The 27,360-nt window shown below is 43.4% G+C and overlaps 2 protein-coding genes across 2 annotated transcripts in view; one reads left to right on the forward strand and one right to left on the reverse strand.

The window, feature by feature from the left end:
- The window catches only part of ENTPD6 (ectonucleoside triphosphate diphosphohydrolase 6), an 81,153-nt gene extending 71,535 nt beyond the window's left edge, over positions 1-9,618 (reverse strand). The window contains exon 1 of the mRNA XM_088667407.1: positions 9,512-9,618. The gene's annotated coding sequence lies outside the window, so the exon portion shown is untranslated. The remainder of the gene's footprint in view (positions 1-9,511) is intronic.
- Positions 9,619-9,954: 336 nt separating this feature from the next.
- ACSS1 (acyl-CoA synthetase short chain family member 1) overlaps positions 9,955-27,360 on the forward strand; it is a 39,373-nt gene continuing 21,967 nt past the window's right edge. The window contains exons 1-2 of the mRNA XM_035111059.3: positions 9,955-11,467; positions 22,392-22,488. Coding sequence (XP_034966950.2) covers positions 11,116-11,467; positions 22,392-22,488 — 449 coding nt within the window. The 5' untranslated portion in view covers positions 9,955-11,115. The remainder of the gene's footprint in view (positions 11,468-22,391; positions 22,489-27,360) is intronic.

Here is a 27,360-nt window from a genome sequence, read left to right on the forward strand (position 1 = left end):
AAATAATTTTGTTTTCACAGCAATTTAAATAAATAAAATTCATGCACATGATGGATCTTTAGGTGACATGCATTGCCCCAGAAACTGTCTGAATCTGTTCTTTAGAAACAGCTTCTTAGACAACATGAAGAGCTGAATATGTTGCATTGAACAGGCAGTGTGGGGTCCCACCGTCATCTAGAGGTACCAGGCAAAATGTGATGACACACTGGGCACATTTGGCTTAGCACTGCCTTACCCTCTGATGTTTACCTGACAGCAATATCCTGCTGGTAAGAACAATTCCCCCACCCAGCAGCACTGGTTCTAGCTTCATATAAAGGCATTGATACGTACATAAACACATCTCAGTGTCAGATCAAGGTTTTGCTTTCCTGCTTTTGGGCACCTGAGAGTCCTGGATTTCAGTGCTTGACAACTAGGGAGACCAAGATGCCATGGCACGGCCGAAAGCAGTTTTCACTATGTCTGAGGACAGTAAGGAGAAGTAGTTACAGGAGCCTCAGTTACTAGGTAACCTATGAGCTGAGGACTTCCCAGAGACACAGTGGACCACTGGTACTACAGACTAGAAACGTGCTTTTCACAAGCTTCAATCATTGACCAAGAAGTTATCCATGAGGGTGGTGGTGGTGGTATAAAGAGACAGGGCTAAATTTCATACATTGATTTTCTTAACTAGATAAAATTTTGGATGTAGCTTTGTAGTCTTCCTAAAAAACATTTGTTAGTAAATACATAATTTTTAAAGATGTAAATTACAGGTGGCTTTGGGGGCAGTGGCTGTGGGTTGTAATCTAGAAAGTAAAATAGCATTTTAAAAATGACTATACTTCATACCATTTAATAAACTCGTAGTAGATTTTCATCTTCTGTGTAAGACAGAATTGGCCCCAAATCACATTCTAACAGACATATTGAAATGTTTCCAATTTTTTCTGCCAGACAAATTTTATCTGAAAATGATGTAAAGGTTTTATTAAAATCTAGGTAATTCCAGTCTGGAAAGATTCCTAATAGAGATCAACATGTGAACAAACATGTAACGATATTCCCACCTGGAGCAGGACTGGCAGGTTGTCTACACAGACAAGAAAATGTAGAGAGAACTCTAACAAAAACATGAGCTATGAAAGTTTTAGGAAAATATTGTTCAGAACATCATAGTAATGCAAACACTATGATCAACAGATGCTCCGGATTGTTATCCTAATGCATGTTTTGAAACACTCTCAAAATAACTAGGTTTGGCTGGAATAAACAGGAAAGGATGAAAAGAGATTGGCGAGTAAGTAATTATTTGTGAGTGACTCAAACACTGAGTTCCTAAAAGTGAATTTGCAGTGAACATGATAAATAATGATGGGTAAAGGCTTATTTAATCAGAAATTAGGCTTTACAAGAGCCGAGGTTTGGCACATTTAAAGCCTAATCCTGATTCGGCAGCATTTGCAAACAAATTTATCTGGGCCGTGCAGTGCTGGCACTAGCATTTTGTTGCATTTATGACCACACCCCTTACATGACACAGATGGCACATCTCTTTGCTTGTCACATTGGAAAGCAGAAGCCAGATATCATTGGAAATAATAAAAGCAGAGAAAACATACATATTAAAAGCAGGAATTTCTAAGCTTCAGTTTTTCAACCCTTTCCCTTTTAGGCACCATAAAATCACCTCTGCTATGACCCACCCCATTATTCAGGCTATGCTGTTATATCTAGAACCTGCATTTCTATTGCTTTGACATCTCTCTGAACAAGCCCTTCACACACACCTTTCTACTCTTTCCCAACACAATCCTAACAATGTATGTCTGAATGGAGAGGAGGTATTTTGTGGATTCTTCTAATACAAAACACATTGATGAATAATTCAAAAAGGGCTCATGATATGTAGCCTTGGTTTTTGCTATCTAAACCAAAATGATTAACCAATTCTTGGCAGGGAAAACCTCAGATAAGGTTATGTAAGTATTAAGAGGGTGGCACTACATCTCAGTTTGTTGTTGTTGTTTAGTCGTTTAGTCGTGTCCGACACTCTTCATGACCCCACGGACCATAGCACGTCAGGCACTCCTGTCTTCCACTGCCTCCCGCAGTTTGGTCAAACTCATGTTCGTAGCTTCGAGAACACTGTCCAGCCATCTCGTCCTCTGTCATCCCCTTCTCCTTGTGCCTTCCATCTTTCCCAACATCAGTGTCTTTTCCAGGGAGTCTTCTCTTCTCATGAGGTGGCCAAAGTATTGGAGCCTCAGCTTCAGGATCTGTCCTTCCAGTGAGCACTCGGGGCTGATTTCCTTCAGAATGGATAGGTTTTATCTTCTTGCAGTCCATGGGACTCTCAAGAGTCCCCTCCAGCACCTTAATTCAAAAGCATCAATTCTTCAGCGATCAGCCTTCTTTATGGTCCAGCTCTCACTTCCATACATCACTACTGGGAAAACTATAGCTTTAACTATACAGACCTTTGTCGGCAAGGTGATGTCTCTGCTATTTAATATGTTGTCTAGGTTTGTCATAGCTTTCCCCCCAAGAAGCAGGCGTCTTTTAATTTCGTGACTGCTGTCACCATCGGCAGTGATCAAGGAGCCCAGGAAAGTAAAATCTCTCACTGCCTCCATTTCTTCCCCTTCTATTTGCCAGGAGGTGATGGGACCAGTGGCCATGATCTTAGTTTTTTTGATGTTGAGCTTCAGACCATATTTTGCGCTCTCCTCTTTCACCCTCATTAAGGTTCTTTAATTCCTCCTCGCTTTCTGCCATCATGGTTGTGTCATCTGCATATCTGAGGTTGTTGATATTTCTTCCGGCAATCTTAATTCCGGCTTGGGATTCATCTAGTCCAGCCTTTCGCATGATGAATTCTGCATATAAGTTAAATAAGCAGGGAGACAATATACAACCTTGTCGTACTCCTTTCCCAATTTTGAACCAGTCAGTTGTTCCATATCCAGTTCTAACTGTAGCTTCTTGTCCCACATAGAGATTTCTCAGGAGACAAATGAGGTGATCAGGCACTCCCATTTCTTTAAGAACTTGCCATAGTTTGCTGTGGTACACAGTCAAAGGCTTTTGCATAGTCGATGAATAAAGGATACAAATGCTTTTCTAGAAACAACCATCTCTCTCCATCTGGAATGTTTAAAATAGAAACATGCATAATGCTGTAAGTAATTCCACATTCTTTTAATTTATCTGGGTTACAACAACATTTTCTTTCATATTTACATCTTTTCACTTTGCCATATGGACAGTTAGATCCTAGGATTTAAGAGTATTTGCTGAATTAATGATGAGAGGTGTGGGGGTGGGGAGGACATAAAAAATGAAATGTGAAAAAAATGAGATTATTTAGATTTTAATTTGTGGAGGGGGGTTATGAGATTGACTGGATTTTATGTTTCCTTGGCTTTCATAAGAAGACTTTCCCCCATTCTTTTTAATAATGAATGACTCATGCTCACATAAAAGGGAAGGCTGTGTGCATTTGTTGCAGAAACATCTGTATTCTGCCATTACTGAATGACTTAGGAATATTAATTTTTAACTGGCATTTTATCTAGGTTTATCCCATCTTGCTGCTTGATGGAGTTTTAGATTGAAAGATTAAGCAAATGTGATGTTTAAAGAGACTGCCCCCCAGAGGGTAATACAGGTTATTGCACATGAGAGAGAACATAGTGTTCATTACGTACTATCCAGTGAGTCATTTAGTACAGGCATGTCCAAAAGGTAGATCATGATCTACCGGTAGATCACTGGATGTTTGCAGTAGATCACTGGTAGATCATTGGCTCCCCCCAAAGTAGCTGAACAACTGTGGCTCCCCTAAGAAAAGCTCAACATTTTACCTCCTCCCTGAAAAAACTCAACTTTGACCTGAACCCCCCCCCCCCAAATCGGTCTTCCTCCTTCCTAAAAAAAGTTCAACAACTTTGACCTGAACCCCAAAAGGGGGGGGGTAGATCACTGCCAATTTTTAAACTCTGTGAGTAGATCGCAGTCTCTTGGGAGTTGGCCACCGCTGATATAGAAGAAACAAGCTGTGTTCCCTGCCCGCCCCCAAGATCACAGTTGAACGGTGGGATTATGATCCACGTCCCTTTTTCTGTAGTTCTGGTTTGCATTGCTGATACCAGGTTTGCCTTGAACCTCCTGCTCTGTCCATTTTCTTTCTTTTTTTCTATGCATGTAGTTATAATGGAGGCCTTAGGTTGTATATATTCAATTAGTAATGCCTATTTCACTTCTCCATGAGCACAGCAATCCAAACTATGGTTAACCACATTATGTGTGGCTGCTGACAATCTGTCAGTGCAAACAATGCTGTATCCAAATCTTGCTCAGTGGTGACTGGAAGGGGCCACAACTGGCAGAAAGCGCTGAAGCCTAGCAGAGGTCAGAAATACAGGCAGAATGCAGCAGCTAGGTTACTTGTACCATCTGCATATAAAACCTTTATTGCAGTATTTACACTGGCTGTCCATCTCCTGTTGGGTCAAGTTCAAGTGACTTGACAGATCACTTTACCTACTATATGTTTTGGAAAATACTTTGTCCATTCATCCACCTGTTTTCTATAGGTTCTTGAGAACCTATGTCATTGCCAAACTGAGCACAATTATTCCCAAGGTGGGAGTAGCAATATTCATTGACATTTGGATGCCAATTGCCATCTTGAATCAAGATGGAAGCTGGTAACGTGTCTTTGTCCATTTTTTGGCATAGGTTTGGCCACCTCTTGAGATATCATCATCCAACTCAGAATGAGGGTTTCTGAAGTGTGGGCAACCATCTTTGTTGATTTTTTAACACCATGTGCCATTTTGAATCAACCAGATTCATGCCAACCAGATTCATGCCAACCTTTACTTATGATCGAACGGGCATTTTGGACACTTAAGATATAGCTATGCTGGAATACGTGTGCATGGACTTCTCCTCAGCAACATTTATGATATACTGTAATTTGCAAATAATACTTTGGTAAAGCTAACAAGAAAGAAAAGGGCTAAGATCCAACTGATTGGCTAGTAAAGGAGTAGGGTTTCTACTAAAACACTCCTGCTAAACATGTGATTGATGGTTTCTTAAAAGGGATCTGCATGCATAGGATCGGTTGCTCTGTGTGCTGTATTGGATTCATTGCATCATCATCATCATCAAATTTATATCTCAAACAGCTGTTTTATTTTGTATACATTTATTTACTTCTCTCCTTGTTAATTTTACTTATCCTTCAATATACCGTACCTCAGAATTTGTATACACCTATCAACGTCTCTGCTTTGTGCATCAATAAACCATTTATTTCACAATATATATAAAAAAATTGTCCAGTAGCACCATAGAGACCAACTAAGTTTGTTCTTGGTACAGTGGTACCTTGGTTTGCGACCACAATTGGTTCCGGGGAGCCGGTCACTCCCCAAGGCACGCTTCTGTGCACGCGCTGCGCAGATCGCTTCTGCACATCTGAGCGCCGCGGAACCTGGATGTAAACACTTCCGGGTCCGTGGTGGTAGGAAACCGAAGCGGTCGCTCCCCGAGGCGGTCGCAAACCGAGGTACCATTGTATAAGCTTTCAAGTGCATTCACACTTCTTCAGATACATATATTTAACATTCTTGTTACATTGCAGTAGCAAAGTTCAGGAACAGTCCCACTTCAAAACTTGCGATTCATGCAATAAACAGAAGAGGGCACTGTTCAATTATTTTTCACTTGTAGATCAACAAAACTGTTGAAGAAGGAAAGTCCAGTACACCGATGAATTATTGGCCATTTTCACTGAATCCTCTGGATCACTAAGCAGCAATTATAGCTATTCCTAAATTATTAAGAGATCTTGAATATACACTCTTCTTCTGTTTATTTAGAACAAGCAAGTAGATTACAGTGATACCTTGGTTTAAGAACAGTCTGGTTTAAGAACGATTTGGTTTACAAACTACTCAAAACCAGAAATAGAGTCTTGGTTTGAGAACTTTACCTCGGTCTAAGAACATAGTCCAAACGGTAGAAGGGCACCGGTGGCAGGAGGCCTCATTAGGGAAAAGTGGGCCTCAGTTTAAGAATGGTTTAGGTTTAAGACTGGACTTCTGGAACGGATTAAGTTTATAAACCGAAGTACCGGTAACACTGTACAGTATAAGGATTCCGGTAAAAAAAAAGAAAAAGAAAAATCAGATATATTGAACGCTACAAAATTATATCAGTTTTACAGCAACATAACTGTTAGAGTCAAAGGTTTCCACTATACATGTTATCTTTCTTCACACACAGTGATAGGTATTTTCACCAACAAAATCTGAGAAAACCACGGAGGCCATGTACATAGCCAATATACAGTATCAAGCCATAGTTATAAGAACAGAAAATAATATCACAATAGGAGCTGACTTTTACAGCGGAGATTGCCATGGCCAAAGTGATCAACGAAATGGAGTAACTCCCCTATGAAGAAAAGTTGCAGCCCTTGGGAATTTTTAGTTTAGAGAAAAGTCAAACAAAAGATTACATGATAGAAGTTTATAAATTTTTACATGGCATGGTGAGTGGATAGAGAAAAGTATTTCTCTCTCTCATAGCACTACAACATAGACATCCAATGAAGCTGAATATTGGAAGATTCAGGATAGATAAAAGAAACTACTTATTCACACAGTGCAGTTAAACTATGGAACTTGCTTCCACAGGAGGCAGAGATGGCCACCAACATGGAAGGCTTTAAACATGGACATAAAAATGTGTGGCACTGTCTTTGTGGATTCTCACTGGTGAGAGAAATGCATTATTTGTATGCCCATAAATATTGGCCTGTATCTTCACTCCTCATGCTACAGTGCTCTGCTGAATAGAAATCTGAAGCTAGCTTTCCACTTTCAAACCAAAAACTCTAGACTCCACAACACTTGAGAGGACCCTCAGGAGGGATTGTGTAAATGGTCATATGGTCTCACCATTCCATAACAAAACTAGAGACTCAACAAGATCCTCTGCTCTATCCACTGGACACCCTCCCCCGCAAACAGTCAGGAATCTATCAGATTCCATCACTATCCAAGGGCAGACCTTCCTAACTGGTCCTCCACTCCTGCATTGGACCAATGACCATTTGAGACATGCCCATGGTTGCTATATACTCCTGAGCCAGACCTGATACACCCTCAGACTGGATGTTGAAGTCACCCCAAACCACAGTTCTGGGTTCCTCCAACACAACACCCAGGACAGCCTTGATCAGCTAAGTCAGGATAGCTGATGAACAGCAGGGTGGGTGGTACACCAACAGCACCTCTAATCTGTCTCTTTGGCCCAACACCAGATGCAGGTCCTTCAGTACCACTCTTAGAGGGAGGTTTCCTGGTGGTGGAAAGTAAGCCCCTATGCACTACAGCAACACCTCCTCACCCCCTCCAGTCCGGGCTGATGTCGTACTGAATACCCAGGTAGGCAGAGCATGTTAGTATTTTCATCTCTTCCTTTTCTGTCAATCTCCTGACTCAGTGGAGAGGGGGGGGGAGAAGTCTTCCTTGGTAACTGTTATTCCTAATTGTCAGTTCTGGAGAGTGTGCTCTGAGGTAAAGTGGCGAACTTCATCTGTTTATTGGTGCTCACAGCTAGAAGTTGTGAGTCCGAATACTGTATATGGTTTAAATCCATCAGAACAGAGTCAGATCTGGCCTCCCCAGCAATACACACTTGGTTGGCCTGCTCATCCACAAATCATGGAACTTTTCAGCTACCTGCTTACCCAGACATGTTTTAGAACCATCATTCAATATCACCAGGTACAACTGGGAGATTAGGGTCACAAGATAACAAACTAAGGCCCAGTAGTAGGCACATAACATACCATATGCCAAGAGGATGTTGAGTCCACTTCAACACTCCTCCCCTTGTACCTTACTTGTGAGGCTTGCGGTCAATTATCACAAATGCATGTTTTGCTAGACAAGCACAGGGCTTGTGGACAGAGAGTTTTTTTTAACTTCTTAGAGAGGACCTCTGTGTGTGGTCACTTCCATTGGGAACTATATAACAAAGGAGACAATCCTTTCTATTTCCTTCTGCCTGTGAGGAGACTCTCTCTTTCCACCATGACTCAAAGATGACCAGATGTGCATGACTAAAGTTCCTGCATTAAGCCATGTTAGCTAAGACTACCAACTTTTATTTTACTGTAACTTATAAGTATTTTTGCTCACTATTTTGCTGTATTTGCTGCCTGCATTGAAATGTAAGTAAACCCTTTCTTCATTTATCTTACTAAAAAAATGTAGCTCATTATTTGGAATGGAGGTTGGGATTAAAATGTGTAATTGGCTAATTCCTAAACTTTAATGAGCTGCAAAACTTACAAATGTTTTACTCTGCTAAAAAGACTTCACAACCCGTTTTTCTTTTTGTATTTCTTGCATGCACGTTGGGAGAGGAGTTTTAGATCTAAATATACAGATTTAATCCTCAGTCCATTTCCCACATTACTGAGTGGGAACACCACCCAACCAAACTTCCCCTCTACCAGACTCTCACCCCAGGTTGCCTCCCAAAGTGCCTGCCTACAATTCCATAGCCTGACTGACAGTAGGAGATGCCCCATGACTCCCCAAATCAACAGGTAAAAAAGGTAAACCTGGATGGTTAAGTCCAGTCAAATGTGACTATGGGGTGCGGCACTCATCTCACATAAGGCAGAGGGAGTCAGCGTTTGTCCACAGACAGCTCTCCGTGTCATGTGGCCAGCATGACTTCTGGTGCAACAGAACACCGTGATGGAAGCCAGAGCACATGGAAACGCTGTTTACCTTCCTGCCGCAGCAATACCTATTTATCTACTTGCACTAGTCTGCTTTCAAACTGCTAGGCTGGCACAAGCTGGGACAGAACAATAGGAGTTGACCACATCGAGTGGATTCGAACCAAATTAGCAATCCCCTTTGGTGTCAACTCTGCCACTCACAGCAGAGCCTGTTCTTTTAGCAAGGCAGGCCCTGGACCACAGCCCGGGCCACACCTCAACTGTATTCACTCAGCCAACAATCAACCAATATCTTGTACTGCAATCAGCACAAACACTCGCTTATCTGGAGGCAAATATCTCAGTGAACAAACTGATGCAAGCAACAAAACATGGATGCTATCTTGCTGCCTGGGAGAGTAGACCAGGCAGGGGTGGTGCCAAACAGCCTTCTCTGATTAGTCTTCTGTTGGTCTGCTCCATTCAAGTGAACACATGAATTAGATCTGTTTCTGTGGAAAACACAATCCTCTTAAACAGAGAACTGTAAAGGTAGCATTCCCCAGTTCACAAAATGAAACCAATTATCACCATTAGTAGAAATAATTACAGTACTCTTTCAGCAGCCAGCATACAATTTCCTGCAAACAGATTTTTTTGAATGAATAATGAAGGCTCAACAGATGGTAAATGGTTTCCAAATAAAGCATAAGTATCTCAGTGATTAGTATGGGAATAGCAATTCAATGAGAGCTGAGTTCCTACCAGAACTGTAGAGGGAAAGTAGTGTTTAATCCTCCTCCTCCTTCATACCATCCCAAATATGTTGGCAATATCACATTTTCAAACTCAGTCTTAAACACTGTTGATACAGAACTGAAATCGTGATCTGGAAAAATGAAGAAACAGAAAAGGCATTGAATATATTCCCCTAGAGCAGAAGCACGGAACCTATGGCCTTCCAGATGTTGTTGAACGCCAGCTCCCATCACTTCTAGTCAGCATAGGCAATGGTCAGGGATCATGGGAGTCGTAGTAAAATAACAGACCTGGAAGCTGTACGCCGGCTCCCTTGGCCAGTAAGGCAAGATGTGCGCCGCAACCCCAGAATCGTCCGCGACTGGACCTAATGGTAAGGGGTCCCTTTACCTTTTTAACCAGGAATTCCTTAATGAACAGTGGATTGGACCAAGTCTGATTTTAAATCAAAGATAATTTAATATGCGAAAAATGCAAGTAGATGTAATTTAAGTCTGAACAGACATGGAATCCTATCTGCTTAATAAAAATAATCATACATCGCTAACGTAATAATTATTTCTAATATAATCTGGATGAGAAATGGGTACAAAGCTCGGTGGCAGTATATGCATTACTAGAGAGGCATGACAATACTGTATATTTTGTCCACCTATCACTTGGTTTTTCTGTGACATCTATTGGGTGCTTTGGCTGAGATTAAGACACCTCAACAGTTATACACGCTGGCACACTTTCTCCACAGGATTTCGAGATGAGGCAAATACCATAGTTCAAAAGGTCCATAGTTAGCGTATGTTGGGGGTCCGAGGGCAAGCATTACACTTCACACATGAGTAATTGATAAAACAATTTCCATATTTTATCTTTTGCCCCCTGGTTACTTACGCCTAGCTTTGTGTCAATTTCTCTTTGGAAAAAAGCACCTTGCCAAACCTTAAGGTACCGCACCAGTCGAAATTTATTTACACACCCACCTTTCCAACGTTTGCAATTAGCGTTTCTGAATAGAAGTTCAGGTCTCAATCTTAAGAGATCATACGCAAGACAGAGTCGTTTTGCTTTTCGGCTGCGGCAGAAGCTGCAGCTCAAAACGTGCGGTTTACAGAGAATATGCTTTTCCTCCTCAACAAACCTGTGATGCAGGTGAGGCTGAGTGAGTGAGTGAGATACCAGCCCAAATGGGGTCGCCCTCAGCTTCGGCCGCGGCTGAGTGCCGATTTTTGAACTTTTTTTCGAATCCCGCCTCAAGGTTTAACCGCTACGAGCTGCGGCAGTTCCCGAAACTCAGGAATTTTTCAGTTGTTCCACAGACGACTTTTTTTTAAAAAAAAAAATTCCCTTCTGCTAAAGCGGCCGAACACTCCCGCTCAGTTCCTCTTTCGCCTCAGGAGATGCAGCCTAAGGGGAAGGGGGAAAGGGCGGGAAAGGCGTGGTGAGGCGAAGGAGGAAGCGCGCAGGGCCAACTTGGCTGGGCCTGGGCCAACTCCGCCTCAGGAGAGCGGTTTCGAAAGTCACTTCCCCTTCTTCGCCTCCTCGGAGGCGGCGCCGAGCCAGTTTCAGCGCCCCGCGCTGCTACACACACCTGCCAAACCTTCGCCGGCGGCCTTATGGCAGCCACACCGTCCGCGGCTGCTGCCCTGAGCCACTTGCGGAGCGCCCTGAGCAGGAGGCGAGGGAGGCTTCCGTGGTGGAGCCGGAGCTGGCCGGGCGCCCACTGGGGATGGCCTTCGGGCGCCCGCCTCCTCAGCGGCGGCCGTTGCCTCTCTCAGGCGAGCGACCCCTTCCTGAGGGGGAGCTATGACGAGGTGTCCCGGAGGGCGGCCGAGGCGCCCGGGGCTTTCTGGGGGGCGCTGGCTCAGGAGGCGCTGCTGTGGGACGCCGCGCACCACACCGACTGCGAGTGGGATTTCGCGCAGGGCCGCGTCCGCTGGTTCTTGGGCGGCCGCTTAAATGTGGCGGGTAAGGAGCGCCTTCCTTTGGCAGGAGGGGCGAGCAGTTGCCCCTGGCGCGCGCACATCTTATATATATATATCTCTTTTCGGTCCCTCTTCTTATTCTTCGAGTCCTTCAGGTTTCGAAAGCTTATCTACTTCAGTGCCTGGAAGTCACCACCCAAGTGATCTGGAAAGCCGGGTGCCTGCGAAGTGGCGCGGTGGCTGTTTTTACGGCGAAGAGAAAGAAAATAAGGGGTCGAATGCGCTCTGCAGATGCTCAGAGGCACCTGCATTGTGTCAGGTCGGGCCTTCTAGATCGGCCCTGGTGCGAAAAACAAGTTTTAGGGCCTGAGGGTGGGACTTTTGGAGCTGAGCTCAAGAAGCCCGCACGAGTTGTAAGACTACACAAGTTTTTTCCAGTGCATAATGCTCCAAGTTCAAATATCTTTGGCATCTGCAAGACCTCGAAGAGTCAACATAAAAGGGGGTGGGGGTGGGAATTAGCTGTGGCTCTTGGGATAATGCATCTTCAATTTTAAAACACATTTTCTCCCTGCCATCTGCCGTGCATTTGTGAAAGCCAATGTGACCCTGTGAGTTCAAAGTAGACAAACAGGCTTTCTCAGCAATTGTCAGCTCACATAATGGAAGCAACCTTTGTTTTGTGTGATGCAGGTGGCCTTCCTTAAAGATTTGCTGGCAGGGAAAGCAATATGCAAATAAGTGAATTGCTCATTATTTTTATTTCATTGGGTTTGAGGTCACTGGCGGCTCGTCATTCTCATATGACATGTTTTTTGCTGCTGCGGTTCTTGTGAGGGAAGCAGCATTTTCATCTTACAAATTAATAGCATTTAAATACTTTGCTGTGGGATGGCGGGGGGGGCATTTTATCTCCCCTGGACGTTTCCATTGGTGCTTGGAAATACCACATGGAATGCGGTTGAGCAAGCATTGCAGGGCCTCCCTTGTCTATATAGTCATTTATCAACGTAAAAGGCAGATTATAAGAACAGAAGAATAGCCTGCAGGATCAGGCCTTTGACCCATCTAGTTCAGCATCCTGTTCTCATAGTGGCCAGCCAGATGCCTGTGGGAAACCAAGGAGCAGAACATGAGCACAGGAGCACTCTCCCCTCCTGTGTATTCTAGCAACTAGTAGTGGGAAGCATTATTGCCTCCAAAGTAATATGAATAAAAGACAGGTCCCTGTCCCAAAGAACTTACAAAGAACTTTTAAAGAACTTTTGCAGGTATTAAAGTCATAATTTCTTAAAGCTCTCTGAGAGCACATTTGGGTGGCAATTTTGCATACTATTGGTTGCTTGCTGTGTACCATATTGAGAGTGTGGGAAGCGGAACAAAATGAGTATCATTTCCGTGTGTGTGTGTGTGTGTGTGTGTGTGTGTGATTATGATGCACATAGGTGGGATATATACTAAAAGCATATCTTTCAACATTTGAGACTGCCATATAGGTTTCCCTAATAGAGGGGATGTGCCTATATTAATTGATTTATGATTATTTCAGGTGGCAGGTTTTTCCATTGATTAACCCTGAGAATGAGCATAGTCCCTTGATGTTGGCTGCAAAGTGCATGTCATTTCACATTGGCCTACAAACATTTTATGCATTTGCAGTTATATTCAAACAGTTACGCACAAATACTGTAAATAACAGTATGTGCATGCACACGAAAGCTCATACCAATGACAAACTTAGTTGGTCTGTAAGGTGCTACTGGAAGGAATTTTTTTTATTATGTTTCGACTACATCAGACCAACACGGCTACCTACCTGTAACTATGGTAGTATTAACTTGTTAGATCCATAATTCCAACCCCATCTGGGGTTACCGTGCTCCACTAAAAAGAAAATTAGACCCCAAAGCCCTTTAATTTGCTGTCCTGTTTTTCCACAGAGTTGTTAAAAAAACAGACCACCACTTGCTTCCTTCATTGTTTTAGACTCTTCACATCTGCTCCACAACGTTTTAACCGCCTGGCTGACCTCAGATCTTCTGGAAACTACACTCTGTTTTAAAACTAGATTTGGCCATTTTTTCTAGTTTGGGCTGATTCATTTGTAATTGTTGCATTAACAAGCTAGATAGAGGATGGACTTAGTTTGACTAGTAGAAAATAAGGTGTTGTCCTATCAAAAAGCTATGCAATGCCATAAAAATGTAAATGAAACAGCTTCCAGCAGCTTTCCTTGCAAAAGAAAATATATTGTTAGATTTTTGAAAATTCTGCTGTTAAAAGTAAGACATGTATAAATAAAGGCATTGTAAGACATATACTGTATGTACTTTTACATGATTCTACAGACAGAGTGAATGCATCAATACTGAAACATGGAAAGCTCAAGGAGCTGTAGTTGGTGATGGTGCTAACCACCTAATTCAACACAAATTCCTCTCAAATAGTTGCTATGGGCACTACATTTTTCTGGTACATAGAATGCTTGTTGCTAGGAAGCCTCATCTGTGGAAGTTGAACTTGGCTTTGTGGTAGAAGCACTATTGTGCCCGCCTCTCCTCCTCTTAAAACTTGGATAGTAAATGAAACAAACTGCTAGCAGATGAGGATGTGATTTCTCTTTATTATTGGTTTTCTGCAGTGTCTGTAATACTAAAATTTGTGACAATTTTTAAAAAAAATAAAAATCTAACTTGACCACAGTTGACTATTGAAAAAATGACCCACAACCTCTCCCAATATTATGTACTTATCATGAGACTGATTTTTGTTTTGTTCCTGCACCCCTTTTCCTTTTTGCCATGTCATAATGGTTTATGATATTTCAGCAATTGTTGTTTAGTTGTTTAGTCGTGTCTGACTCTTCGTGACCCCATGGACCAGAGCACGCCGGCACTCCTGTCTTCCACTGCCTCCTGCAGTTTGGTCAGACTCATGTTGGTGGCTTCGAGAACATTGTCCAACCATCTTGTCCTCTTCTCCTTGTGCCTCCAATCTTTCCCAACATCAGGGTCTTTTCCAGGGAGTCTTCTCTTCTCATGAGGTGGCCAAAGTATTGGAGCCTCAGCTTCAGTGAGCACTCAGGGCTGATTTCCTTCAGAATGGATAGGTTTGATCTTCTTGCAGTCCAAGGGAATCTCAAGAGCAGGCATAGGCAACTTTGGCTCGCCAGATGTTTTGGAACTAAAACTCCCATGATCCCTGACCACTGGCCCTGTTAGCTAGGGATCATGTTCCAAAACATCTGGAGAGCCAAGGTTGCCTATGCCTGCTCAAGAGTCTCCTCCAGCACCATAATTCAAAAACATCAATTCTTCGGCGATCAGCCTTCTTTATGGTCCAGCTCTCACTTCCATACATCACTACAGGGAAAACCATAAGGTAAAGGTAAAGGGACCCCTGACCATTAGGTCCAGTCGTGACCGACTCTGGGGTTGCGCGCTCATCTCGCATTATTGGCCGAGGGAGCCGGCATATAGCTTCCAGGTCATGTGGCCAGCATGACAAAGCCGCTTCTGGCAAACTAGAGCAGCACACGGAAACGCCGTTTACCTTCCCGCTGTAGCGGTTCCTATTTATCTACTTTCACTTTGACGTGCTTTCGAACTGCTAGGTTGGCAGGAGCTGGGACCAAGCAACGGGAGCTCACCCCGTCACAGGGATTCGAACCGCCGACCTTCTGATCAGCAAGCCCTAGGCTCAGTGGTTTAACCCACAGCGCCACCTGGGTCCCACAGGGAAAACCATAGCTTTAACTATATGGACCTTTGTTGGCAAGGGGATGTCTCTGCTTTCTTCAGCAATTACGGAAGTATAAATAACAAAAATGAAGATTAACCAATAGAAAAACAGTTCCATGAGCTTTAAAATTGATTCTGTTACTTTAATGGGATGGACAAGCCATGCACCCTCAGTCCCTGCCTTATTTTTCATTTGGAACAGACTATTACTCCCACATGTTGTCCTGCTTTGAAAGAAGCTGAATATACCAAAGGTTTTCCCTAGCTATTTGTCTTGGTAATTTTCTTTTTTTCCCTTTGGCAAAGATTATTCAAAGTAGAATTATAAGTTTAATGCTAAACATAATGAATCTGTGACTGTAGACGTTGAGCACATTCAATTACATATTGAAAAATTAAGGAAAAATAGTGAAAGATGAAACTTTCCAAAGAGTCTGGAGGTTCTTACAGTACAATGTTAGGGACCAACAATGGGAGAGTGCTATTGCATTCGTGCCTTGCTTGTGAATTTTCCAGAGGCAACTGATTCTGCTGTCAAAGACATAAAGTGTGTGTTAGACTGTGTAGCTTTGGTAGATGAGAACTGAACATTTTGGCTTTAGCACCCCAAAATTGCTTTTTTAATAGCTGCTTTTCTCCTGTAAAGTTGTTTATAATACCAGGATCTTAATTTTTGTTGTGTTCAGTAATACAGGTACTAAAGAATAGGTGATAGTGCCTCTCAGCATGTGCTATGCAGAGTGCTGATCCCTCACTGCCAAATGATTTTGTGTCCAATCAATAAGGTTCTAATTGTAATCACGGTTTTAACTAGCAATAACAAGGTAATAAGATTTTAAATCCACAGTGGTTCATTATAAAGTAAGTGGCTCTGAATCCCTCTTATAGGAACTGGTATCCCCATGTCTGTTTGCTGCTAGCTGTGATTGCATAAACAGTGGCTATCACCACCCACCACTAAAACTGAATGCTAACCTTAGCAAATGAGGCACATGAGATGATACACATTCATCAAAAGCTCAGACTACACAGTAATCTTATATGGGACACGGGTGGCGCTGTGGTCTAAACCACTGAGCCTAGGGCTTGCCGATCAGAAGGTTGGCGGTTCGAATCCCTGCGACGGGGTGAGCTCCCGTTGCTCGGTCCCTGCTCCTGCCCACCTAGCAGTTCGAAAGCACATCAAAGTGCAAGTAGATAAAGAGGTACCGCTCCGGCAGGAAGGTAAACGGCGTTTCCATGCGCTGCTCTGGTTCGCCAGAAGCAGCTTAGTCATGCTGGCCACATGACCCAGAAGCTGTCTGCAGACAAACACCGGCTCCCTCAGCCAGTAAAGCGAGATGAGCGCCGCAACCCCAGAGTCGTCCACGACTGGACCTAATGGTCAGGCGTCCCTTTACCTTTACACAGTAATCTTGAAACAGTACTACTTTATAGGGGAAGGGTAGCTCAGTAGTAGAGAATCTTCTTTGCATGCAGAAGGTCCCAGGTTGAAGCAGCCTGGGGATGTTCCCTGCCTGAAATCCTGGAAAGCTATTGCCAGTCTGACTCAGTTCCACCTGTGGGGTGGTAGGAAATGGCATGATTAATGTTCTCATGGGCGTAGCCAGGATTTTCGGGGGAGGGGGGCAGGACTGGTGTCATTGGTCAGTTAAGTATTTCTATTGTTTTACTTGATGGGGGGGACTGGCCCCCCTTGGCTACGCCCATGACTATCTATATATATAAAAACGTAAAAATCATGAAAGTGCGTGTTCCACTTTTCTCCGTAACCACCTGACTGATCGTCCTGAAATTTTGACACAACGATCAAGGCCACTCCCCGAGTCTTGTTGGGGACAAAAATCCCTCAAATCACACACCTGGGCAGGTATAGACCTGGTTTTCCACCAAGTCAAACAGCGCCCTCAAGTGGTGTTATACCCTCCTCCACCCCCTCCCTTCCTGTGAAATCTAAGCCACACCCACAAACCAAATGACATCATCAACCAAGCAACTGAAACCACCAAGTCGGCCATTATCAGACCCCTAGGCCCTGCCAGGCTGCTAGGCCCCCACTAGACCCGGGGGGGGGAGAGGGTGAGCGCCCGGATCGCCGGTCGCAGCACAGCCTCTGTTTTATGTAGGCCCCTGCCAGGCCCCCACTAGGCCCGGGGGGGGGGGAGGACAAGCGCATGGATCATAGGCCGCAGCACGGACAACAGAGGGCTCAAACAAAAGTAAATACTGGGAAATAGAACCCAGAAACTGACAGCTCCTTCTCCAAGGCTGGGGGCCAATGTAGGAAGATACCAGGGGTAGGGGCCAACACTCCCCAGGGACAACAGAGGGCTCAGACAAAAGTACATGCTGGGAAATAGAACCCAAAACCTAACAGTTCCTTCTCCAAGGGTGGGGGCCCAGGTATGGAGATACAGGGGGAGGGGTCAACACTCCCCAGGGACAACAGAGGTATTGGTATCTTACTGAAACACAGGGATGAGCAGGGGTGGAGGGAGGAGGGGCAGGATACATCATGGATCGGGACAGGAGGGGGATCACAAGAAAGAACCACAGCAACGCGTGGCCGGGTCAGCTAGTTCTCTATATAAAAAAGCTTCCTTTCTTTAGAAACCATTACAGTGGAGGTTACGTTAGGACCTTTCTCCTCATTTCCTCTCTGTTAATTTAAATACAGTTGCACTCATTTACACTTATGGTTCATTTCAGTTAATTAAAAAGATGCAGCTGTTTCTCTTACAGAGCTGTTTCTCTGTTAACCATGTTTACTCAGAATTAAGTCCCACAGAGTTCAGTAGGCCGTAACTCTCTAGTCACAGTGCTTAGGATTGCATCCTTCATTAATCCAATTGTTCTAATTCAAAGGCAACACAGCTTCATAAAACTCATGGGAGATAAACCTAGGCACATCAGTTCTTTAACACTTTTTGGATGTGAGTTTCTATTTTCAACAATTTCCTATTTTCAACAATTACCACAGTGATCAGGTTCCATCATTGTAGTTGACATGCTGGAGAAATCTACAGTAAAGTCACAGATGACATTTTCCAGAAATGCCACATTTTCTTCAGCTGCTTCTTTTTACAAGTTAATATTCTACAAGGTGAGGGTGTTAAAGTTATTCACAGATGGCTTATTATGCAGAAAGAAACTGCTTTAGAATCCGTTTCAATTTGATCATTGACCAGCATTTGGTCTAATTCTTTGTAGCTTACATGTGACATTGTTCAAAATTCAACAGGAAGAGCTGCCAACTTTCATTTATTTTAATGGAGCTTTCTATATTATGAACACTTTTGTTAATTATATTGTGACTCCATTTCATATTCGCTCTACTTATCGCTCTACTTATTTGCTCTACTTATCACTTTCTCTTCGTATCTTCACATCGCTGTTGTATGCATTCTTACTTAGAAGATTTCAATAACTTGCTTAAATTGGTTTAGAGTTGATGTGTTAATGTTTAATGGGGGGAATGTCTCTTGTCATACATGTTTTATAGAAGAGGATAGCAAATTACATTGCAATAAAAGGGTAAAAAGAAAAAGATTGATTAAAAAGTGGAATTTAAAAATATTTTAAAATAAGTAGAATTTAGCTAAAAAGCAATTCTCAATCAAGTCACCAGTGCATAGGAATAATCAAGGTCATGAAAACCATTTAAATGTTAAATATTAAGGAAGAGAACAGTTAAATGACCTAATTAAGCTACCATTGCTATACACATAAGAGTTGAAAAGGTACTTGAACGTGGCTGGAATAATTAAAGGACTCTAGTGCTGCTTTTGTTTATTGAAGAAGCCTTAATTTTCAATGATGTGATATTTGGTTTCAGGCATTGGGGGGGGGGAACATACTGTGGAATTAAGTATTTTACTGCATAATTTTCCCAGTAAAGTTTCTCTAAGCTTTGTACAGTGAAGAACTGTCCTTGATGGTTGATTACAGTATTTGTAAATAGAGGACTCCCTTAGGGTCAAATTAGAAGAAAAGGACACCAACAAGGGCATTGAAGGGATTGGCTGAAGAGCACAACACTACAGTATTAGGTTTCCAAAACATGATCTTATAATTACAAAACATATGCATTTTTAGAATGGTGAAACATAATTACCGCAAAACAGCTGTCTACTGCAAAATCTGATGGCCAAACTTCAACATTGATTTTAAAAGGCTGGATTTCCTAGCCTTTAAATGCTGGAAGGAGGGGGCTAAACTCAAAGCTGAGGAAGAATTGTGTGTATCAATCATCCTGTGCTTAGGAGGCAGGACTCCTTTCAGTATGTTATGCGCATTCCAATCCCTCCACATAATTGTAATATTTAGCAGAGAGAATGCAGGCAGGGGGGAGCGCTACATTAACCAAATGACTTTTAGTCTCTTGTCTTTCCAATGCCCTGTTGCTCTGCCTCTCCTATCCAAGCCTTAGCTAGAGGCTATATTTTTCAATAATTAGATAAATATTATGCATATATTCCTGGCTTACATACCAATCACATAGCTCTTGTTGGTCTGGTTTTAGACTGTAGGTGGTCTAAACTACAAAGAACATCAACAACCCATGAAGGGAGTTAGTCAGTTACTAGTGGTTTTCAGCCCGTTTAATAACGGGCGCTAGAATCCTGGGGTTCGGAGAAGCGCTTGCGCAGCGCTTCTCCGAACCCTGGGACCTGTCCTTGCTGTCGGTGGCAGGGGGACAGGAACAGAGGAGGAGAAAGCGCTGCTTTCTCCTCCTCCGTTCCTCTCCTGCAGCCGCCGACAGCAAGGAGACCTCCCAGAGTTCGGAGAAGCGCTTGCACAGCGCTTCTCTGAACCCTGGGACCTGTCCTTGCTGTCGGCGGCAGGGGGACAGGAACGGAGGAGGAGAAAGCGCTGCTTTCTCCTCCTCCGTTCCTCTCCCGCAGCCGCCGACAGGAAGCAGACATCCCAGGGTTCGGAGAAGCGCTTGCGCAGCGCTTCTCCGAACCCGGGACCTGTCCTTGCTGTCGGCGGCAAGGGGACAGGAACGGAGGAGGAGAAAGCGCTGCTTTCTCCTCCTCCGTTCCTCTCCCGCAGCCGCCGACAGCAAGGAGACCTCCCAGAGTTCGGAGAAGCGCTTGCACAGCGCTTCTCTGAACCCTGGGATCTGTCCTTGCTGTCGGCGGCAGGGGGACAGGAACGGAGGAGGAGAAAGCGCTGCTTTCTCCTCCTCCGTTCCTCTCCCGCAGCCGCCGACAGGAAGCAGACATCCCAGGGTTCGGAGAAGCGCTTGTGCAGCGCTTCTCCGAACCCTGGGACCCGTCCTTGCTGTCGGTGGCAGGGGGACAGGAACGGAGGAGCGCTTTCTCCTTCCTTCCTCTCCCCCAGCCGCCGACAGGAAGGACGCGTGCACTCTCCCCCCCCCCTGCCTCCTCCAACCGCCGCTCCTCTCACGGGCCAGGGAGGGTTGTGAGGAGGCCTTCGCCGGCCTCCACCCTCGCTTCCCTGACGTGCCCTGCAGTGAGGCGGTGTCCGGCGGGAGCGGCGGTTGGAGGAGGCAGAGGGGGGGGGAGAGTGCGCGCGGGCAGTCTCTGCTGTCCAATCCCTGTATCCCTGGGGCACATGCGCAGTACCTCAGGGACACACGGGACATCTGGACGCAGGGACAACATGGACATTATTATATAGGATGGCCATCTTGTGTTATAAACAGAATCATACTGTCAAAGTTTCAACAACTGTATATGGCAACCGTATCTAATGCAAGCTGGATTTCGAAGGGGCAGAGGAACCAGAGACCAAATTGCAAATATGCGCTGGATTATGGAGAAAGCTAGAGAGTTCCAGAAAAACATCTACTTCTGCTTCATTGACTACGCAAAAGCATTTGACTGTGTCGACCACAGCAAACTATGGCAAGTTCTTAAAGAAATAGGAGTGCCTGATCACCTCATCTGTCTCCTGAGAAATCTCTATGTGGGACAAGAAGCTACAGTTAGAACTGAATACGGAATAACTGATTGTTTCAAAATTGGGAAAGGAATAAGACAAGGTTGTACATTGTCTCCCTGCTTATTTAACTTACATGCAGAATTCATCATGCGAAAGGCTGGACTGGATGAATCCCAAGCCAGAATTAAGATTGCCAGAAGAAATATCAACAACCTCAGATATGCTGATGACACAACCTTGATGGCAGAAAGTGAGGAGGAATTAAAGAACCTTTTAATGAGTGTGAAAGAGGAGAGCACAAAATATGGTCTGAGGCTCAACATCAAAAAAACCAATATCATGACCACTGGTCCCATCGCCTCCTGGGAAATAGAAGGGGAAGAAATGGAGGCAGTGAGAGATCTGAGGATGCCTGATCAAACCTATCCATTCTTAAGGAAATCAGCCCTCAGTGCTCACTGGAAGGAGAGATCCTGAACCTCCAATACTTTGGCCACCTCATGAGAAGAGAAGACTCCCTGGAAAAGACCCTGATACTGGGAAAGATTGAGAGCACAAGGAGAAGGGGACAACAGAGGATGAGATGGTTGGACAGTGTTCTCGAAGCTACGGACATGGTTCTGACCAAACTGCAGGAGGCAGTGGAAGACAGGAGTGCTCCCAGGCATGTCAAACCTGCGGCCCTCCAGATGTTTTGGCCTACAACTCCCATGATCCCTAGCTAGCAGGACCAGTGGTTGGGGAAGATGGGAATTGTAGTCCAAAACATCTGGAGGGCCGCAGGTTTGACATGCCTGCGTCTAGTCCATGGGGTCATGAAGAGTCGGACCCGACTAAACGACTAAACAACAAAACAACATCTAATGACATCCTTACATTTACTACCTCAGAATTCTTGTAGATGCTTGACTATATGTTTATGAACTAAACTGATGTACAGTGCAATTTCATTTATTTTAATACTGAAATACTGAAATCATCTGAATACTGTACTTTGATACTCTTGACCAGGCATCCCCAAACTGCGGCCCTCCAGATGTTTTGGCCTACAACTCCCATGATCCCTAGCTAGCAGGACCAGTAGTCGAGGAAGATGGGAATTGTAGTCCAAAACTTCTGGAGGGCTGAAGTTTGGGGATGCCAGCTCTTGACTCTTTCATTGGGACATTATTGTAGATTTGCATGATCAGAGGCTCTTTAAATAAATTATATTTGTTCATTATGTTTTAAAAATATTAATAGCACAAGTTGATTATCAAATCTGATACTTTAGAATCTACTGTAAATGTTGCTTTTTTATAATTTGTTTCTGTGCAGTTAACTGCTTGGACCGGCATGCACAACACTCTCCAGAGAGAGTGGCTTTGATCTGGGAAAAAGATGAGCCTGGCACTGAAGAGAAAGTCACCTACAGGTATGACTTCAGAATGTGTCTTGTACTGCAGTTGGGGTGTGCTTACTGCCTACTTCAAGAGCTTTTGTACAAAATCTTTTCCATTATTTGATGATGGCCAGCCTAAAGAAGAGGAATCAGTCCAGGAGTAGTGGTGAACAAGATGGCAAATACAACCAGTGTTGCTTTTAGCAGAGCTGTCCCCAAATAGTGGGTTAGAACCCAGCAGTAGATTGATGGGACATTTGGCAGTAGCTGAGCAGCCTGTCAGAAAGGGGCTACTGGAAACCATGTGGCAATGTAGCTTAAATAATATTCATAACTGCTCAGTTGTCATTAACAGGTATTTAATAAGACAAAATTTCATTATTATGATTAAATAATTTTTGAACCACTTAATATATTAAAAATATATATCTACAAAAAACAACAACGGACAAATTAATCAGTTACAAAATATTACAAAAGTACAGTTACATATAAACATAGTTACACATAAAAATGTAACAAAAATTTGTCTGATGATGCTATTTCAACACATGTACAGTAAGAATGCTATTTCAACACATGTACTGTGTCAGAACAGGAAATACAGTTTGCAGTCAAGCTGAAGCTAGTGTAAGAAAAAGGAACCAGTCCACATGGATGTGAGAGCTTTCTGCAAATGAACATGGGCTGCGTCTGTAAGAAAAATGTAAGAATATCTCTGTGCAGCCTACCTTGGAGGATTTGTAGTGCCTCATCACAATCCTGGATGGCAGAAGTATGAGTGGCAGAAGTCAAGTTGGGGTAGAGGAGCAAAAGTGAAAGCTGGTTGCACAACCATGGCATGGGGGTGACATTGACGGAAGAGTGGTGGTTTGGAATAATGGCAGAAGTATGAGTGAAGTACTATGAATTATTTCAGAGCTGTGCATTCTTTATCTCCCACATGAGACAGCAAGGGAATGGAAGAGGGAGAAGTTTCAGGACAGCAAGAAGGGGGGGGGGGTACGGAAAGGAAATGAGTGGCTCTTCTAAATAATGACAGGGGTAAATTGGGAATGGGAGGAAAATGATGGTTTTAAACAACAGCAGAGATTGTAATTTAACACAGTGTATTTCACTTCTGGTACCATGTGCTATCTTCAACATGATGTTCCAGATGCAAAGTAATAATTTAGAAAATATATGTTATTATCAAGCAAGCACCCACATGCACACAACATCCATAAACTGTACTTAACCTTCTCTACTGAACAAGCTAACTGACTGGCTTGCTCTTAAGATTCTACTCAATTTAAAGCTACAGCAACATATACCATCATGGGGTGTGCACACAAAGGGGGCTGCAGAACAGGGGGGAGAATAAGGCATGAAAATGGTAATGGTTGTCTGTGTGCAAGGGATAGTTGAAAAAAGGAGGTAGGAAAGGGAGACTGGCTGGCACAGACCTTGTCTTCTTAATGGCTCATCACCTTGCCCTTTGTTTTCCAGACTGGCTCTTCTCCTAGGTGATTGCTTAAATGGGAAACTGATTTGGCCCGTTTGGCTAAATCCAGCATCTGGCAGCCCATTTTAATACTCAGAGCCTTGATTAAACTCCAACACCCACTAGACCCAGGAATTTAGGGGAGGATCTGACACCAATAAATTTTTTAAAATAATTTTTATTACATTTTCCAAACAATCAAAAAAGAAAATCTCATTGCATTTCATCTTACATTCCCCATCTCAGTTCATTCGCTCTGCCGAGCTATGACTTCCCTCCCTCCCGTCATTCGGCTTTATTTCTCACTCCTCTCTCGCAGTTCCTTTTAAAAACCCTGAATAAGATCACTTCCTAGGATTTATTTCAGTCCTGCAAGTGTCTTTAAACTTCTACAGTTCTTCTCTATATAGTCAATGAATTCACTCCACTCCCTCTGGAACTTTGTCTCTCCCTGGTTTCGAATCCCGCATGTCAACTTTGCCAGTTCTGCACAGTCCATCATTTTCGTTCGCCACTCCTCAATCGTCGGTATCTCCTGTAATTTCCATTTTTGGGCTAGTAAAGTCCTCACCGCAGTTGTCGCATACATAAATAATCTCTGGTTTCCCTTAGCTATATCCTCTCCCATTAAACCTAATAAGAAAGCTTCGAGTTTTTTGGGAAAGGTATATTTAAACATCTTTTTCAACTCATTATATATCATTTCCCAAAATCCTTTTACCTTCTCTCATGTCCACTACATATGATAAAATTCACCATTTTTGTCTTTACATTTCCAGCAAATTTTGTTACTCATCCTGTACATTTTAGCTAATTTCACTGGTGTTAAGTACCACCTGTACATCATTTTCATTACATTTTCTTTCAGGGCGGTACATGCAGTAAATTTCAAAGTTTCCTTCCCTAATTTCAACCATGCATCATATTCAATATTGTGCCCAAAATCTCTTGCCTATTTTATCATCACATCTTTTCTGACACCAATATAGGGGAATCAAGGCACCCACAAACTCCTAACAATATATTCAAATATTTAGTTTCACATTCAATATGATTGAGTCATCCACTCTAGGCTGAGATTCATATGAATAGCATAATTAGTTTTATTTATGAAATTAAATACATTGGAACTCTCAGCCAAACCATACATTGCAGTCAATGCCTGATCACATTTAATGTATGTGTTGCTTTTTAAATAGCAATTTCAGGAGTGATTTGGACATGGTGTATTTATTTATTCAACATACAGTGGTACCTCTACTTACGAATAACTCTACTTACAAATGTTTCTACTTACGAACGGAGCTCCAGCCGCCATCTTGGATGCGGTTTAGATCCAAGATCCAAGGGACCCAGGTGGTGCTGTGGTTAAACCACTGAGCCTAGGGCTTGCCGATCAGAAGGTTGGCGGTTCGAATCCCTGTGACGGGGTGAGCTCCCGTTGCTTGGTCCCAGCTCCTGCCAACCTAGCAGTTCGAAAGCACGTCAAAATGCAAGTAGATGAATAGGAACCGCTGCAGCGGGAAGGTAAACGGCATTTCCATGTGCTGCTCTGGTTTGCCAGAAGCAGCTTTGTCATGCTGGCCACATGACCTGGAAGCTATACGCCGGCTTCCTCGGCCAATAATGCGAGATGAGCACGCAACCCCAGAGTCGGTCACGACTGGACCTAATGGTCAGGGGTCCCTTTACCTTTACAGTGGTACCTCTACTTATGAATAACTCTACTTACAAATGTTTCTACTTACGAACGGAGCTCCCGCCACCATCTTGGATGCGGTTTAGATAGGATTTTTTCTACTTATGAATTTTTAGATAGGGTTGCTTCGACTTACAAATTTTTCCTCCCAATGCATTCCTATGGGATTCGACTTACAATTTTTTCCAACTTACGAATGTGCATTCGGAACGCATTAAATTCGTAAGTAGAGGTACCACTGTAATTTCTATATTATTTAATTGTAATAAACCTCTAAGTAGTGTAAGTAAAATGCAGGGCCCTTAATTCTGCACTGTGATTCTGATGAAAATTGCCCCACAGAGCACAAAGTTGCTATTTGCTGTAGGAGCTATATTGTTATTGGTACCAGTAGCAATTTATGTCCCATGGCAAATGCCAGTTTTGTAGGGGGATGTTTTCATTGATACCACAGCATGGGGCTGGAAGAGGAAGGGATAGCCCCATGTGTTGCATTCTTGATGCTGACATGGTTCCCTTCCCCCAAATTGTACATAAGGTTCATTAGCTATTTTAAACGCGAGTATGTTCCTTTAGGTATTTTGTTATGTTTGCCTTCAAGTAGGAGAGTTTGAAGAAACTGAGCTGTGACCATACTATGGTTTTTGGTCGACTCAGTAGCGACAAGGCCTGCAAGCACAGTGTTTCCTTTCAAGCTGTTATGATATCTGTTAATAATACCAAGCAGTTGGTAGACTTATCAGCTAATTAACCAAGCTGCTATAAAAATGCATTGACTGCTCTAAGGAGTTTTGTCCATGCCCAGCTGTTGCTTTCAATAGATAGATGTAGGTATCACACAGAAAGCAGGTGACCAGTGAAATAAAAATATGTGTGTTGACAAAAGGCATGAGTCCTTTATCAGTAAATAGTCTGGACATTTTATCAGTAAATAGTCTGGACAATCTGATGTTGGGAAAGATTGAGGGCACTAGGAGAAGGGGACGACAGAGGACGAGATGGTTGGACAGTGTTCTCAAAGCTACGAACATGAGTTTGACCAAACTGCGGGAGGCAGTGCAAGACAGGAGTGCCTGGCATGCTATGGTCCATGGGGTCACGAAGAGTTGGACACGACTAAACGACTAAACAACAACAACAATCTGGACATTTTAGCAGGGATTATTATTATAGCCTGTGTTATATCCACATATTATTTATTATTTATTGAATTCACGTCCTGCCCTTCCTCCCAAAGCAGACTAGAATGGCAGACAGATACACAATTTAAAAACAAACAAAGGAAAAAGCATTCTATAACAAGTCAACATTCTAACTGAAAACATCTAAAGCAGTTACAGTGACAGTTAATGATCTTGAGGTTGCCAGGAGCAGTATACTTCAGCCACCAAATGCCTGGGTAAACAGGAATGTTTTCAAATTTCTCCTACAAATTAATAATGATAGAGACAGGTGCCCCTTGCAAGGGAGGGCTTTCCACAACAGGTAAAGTACCATTGAAAGGGCCCCGTCATGAGTCAGCAGTACCAACTGGGCATCTCCCAGCAGCGGCACTATCACCAAGGCCTCACCTTCTGAGGGTCTGAGCTGGGGAAGGCACTTTTTGGGACCTTGGGACCCAAGCCGTTAAAGGTTTTATATTGCAGCACCAGTATCACATGGTCCTTTCAGGCTACCCCTTACCAATCCAGCAGTTGCATTCTTCACTAGCTGCAGCCTCTGG

Source organism: Zootoca vivipara, chromosome 3 (assembly GCF_965207765.1).
Source record: "Zootoca vivipara chromosome 3, rZooViv2.hap1.1, whole genome shotgun sequence".
NCBI classification, from domain to species: domain Eukaryota; kingdom Metazoa; phylum Chordata; class Lepidosauria; order Squamata; family Lacertidae; genus Zootoca; species Zootoca vivipara.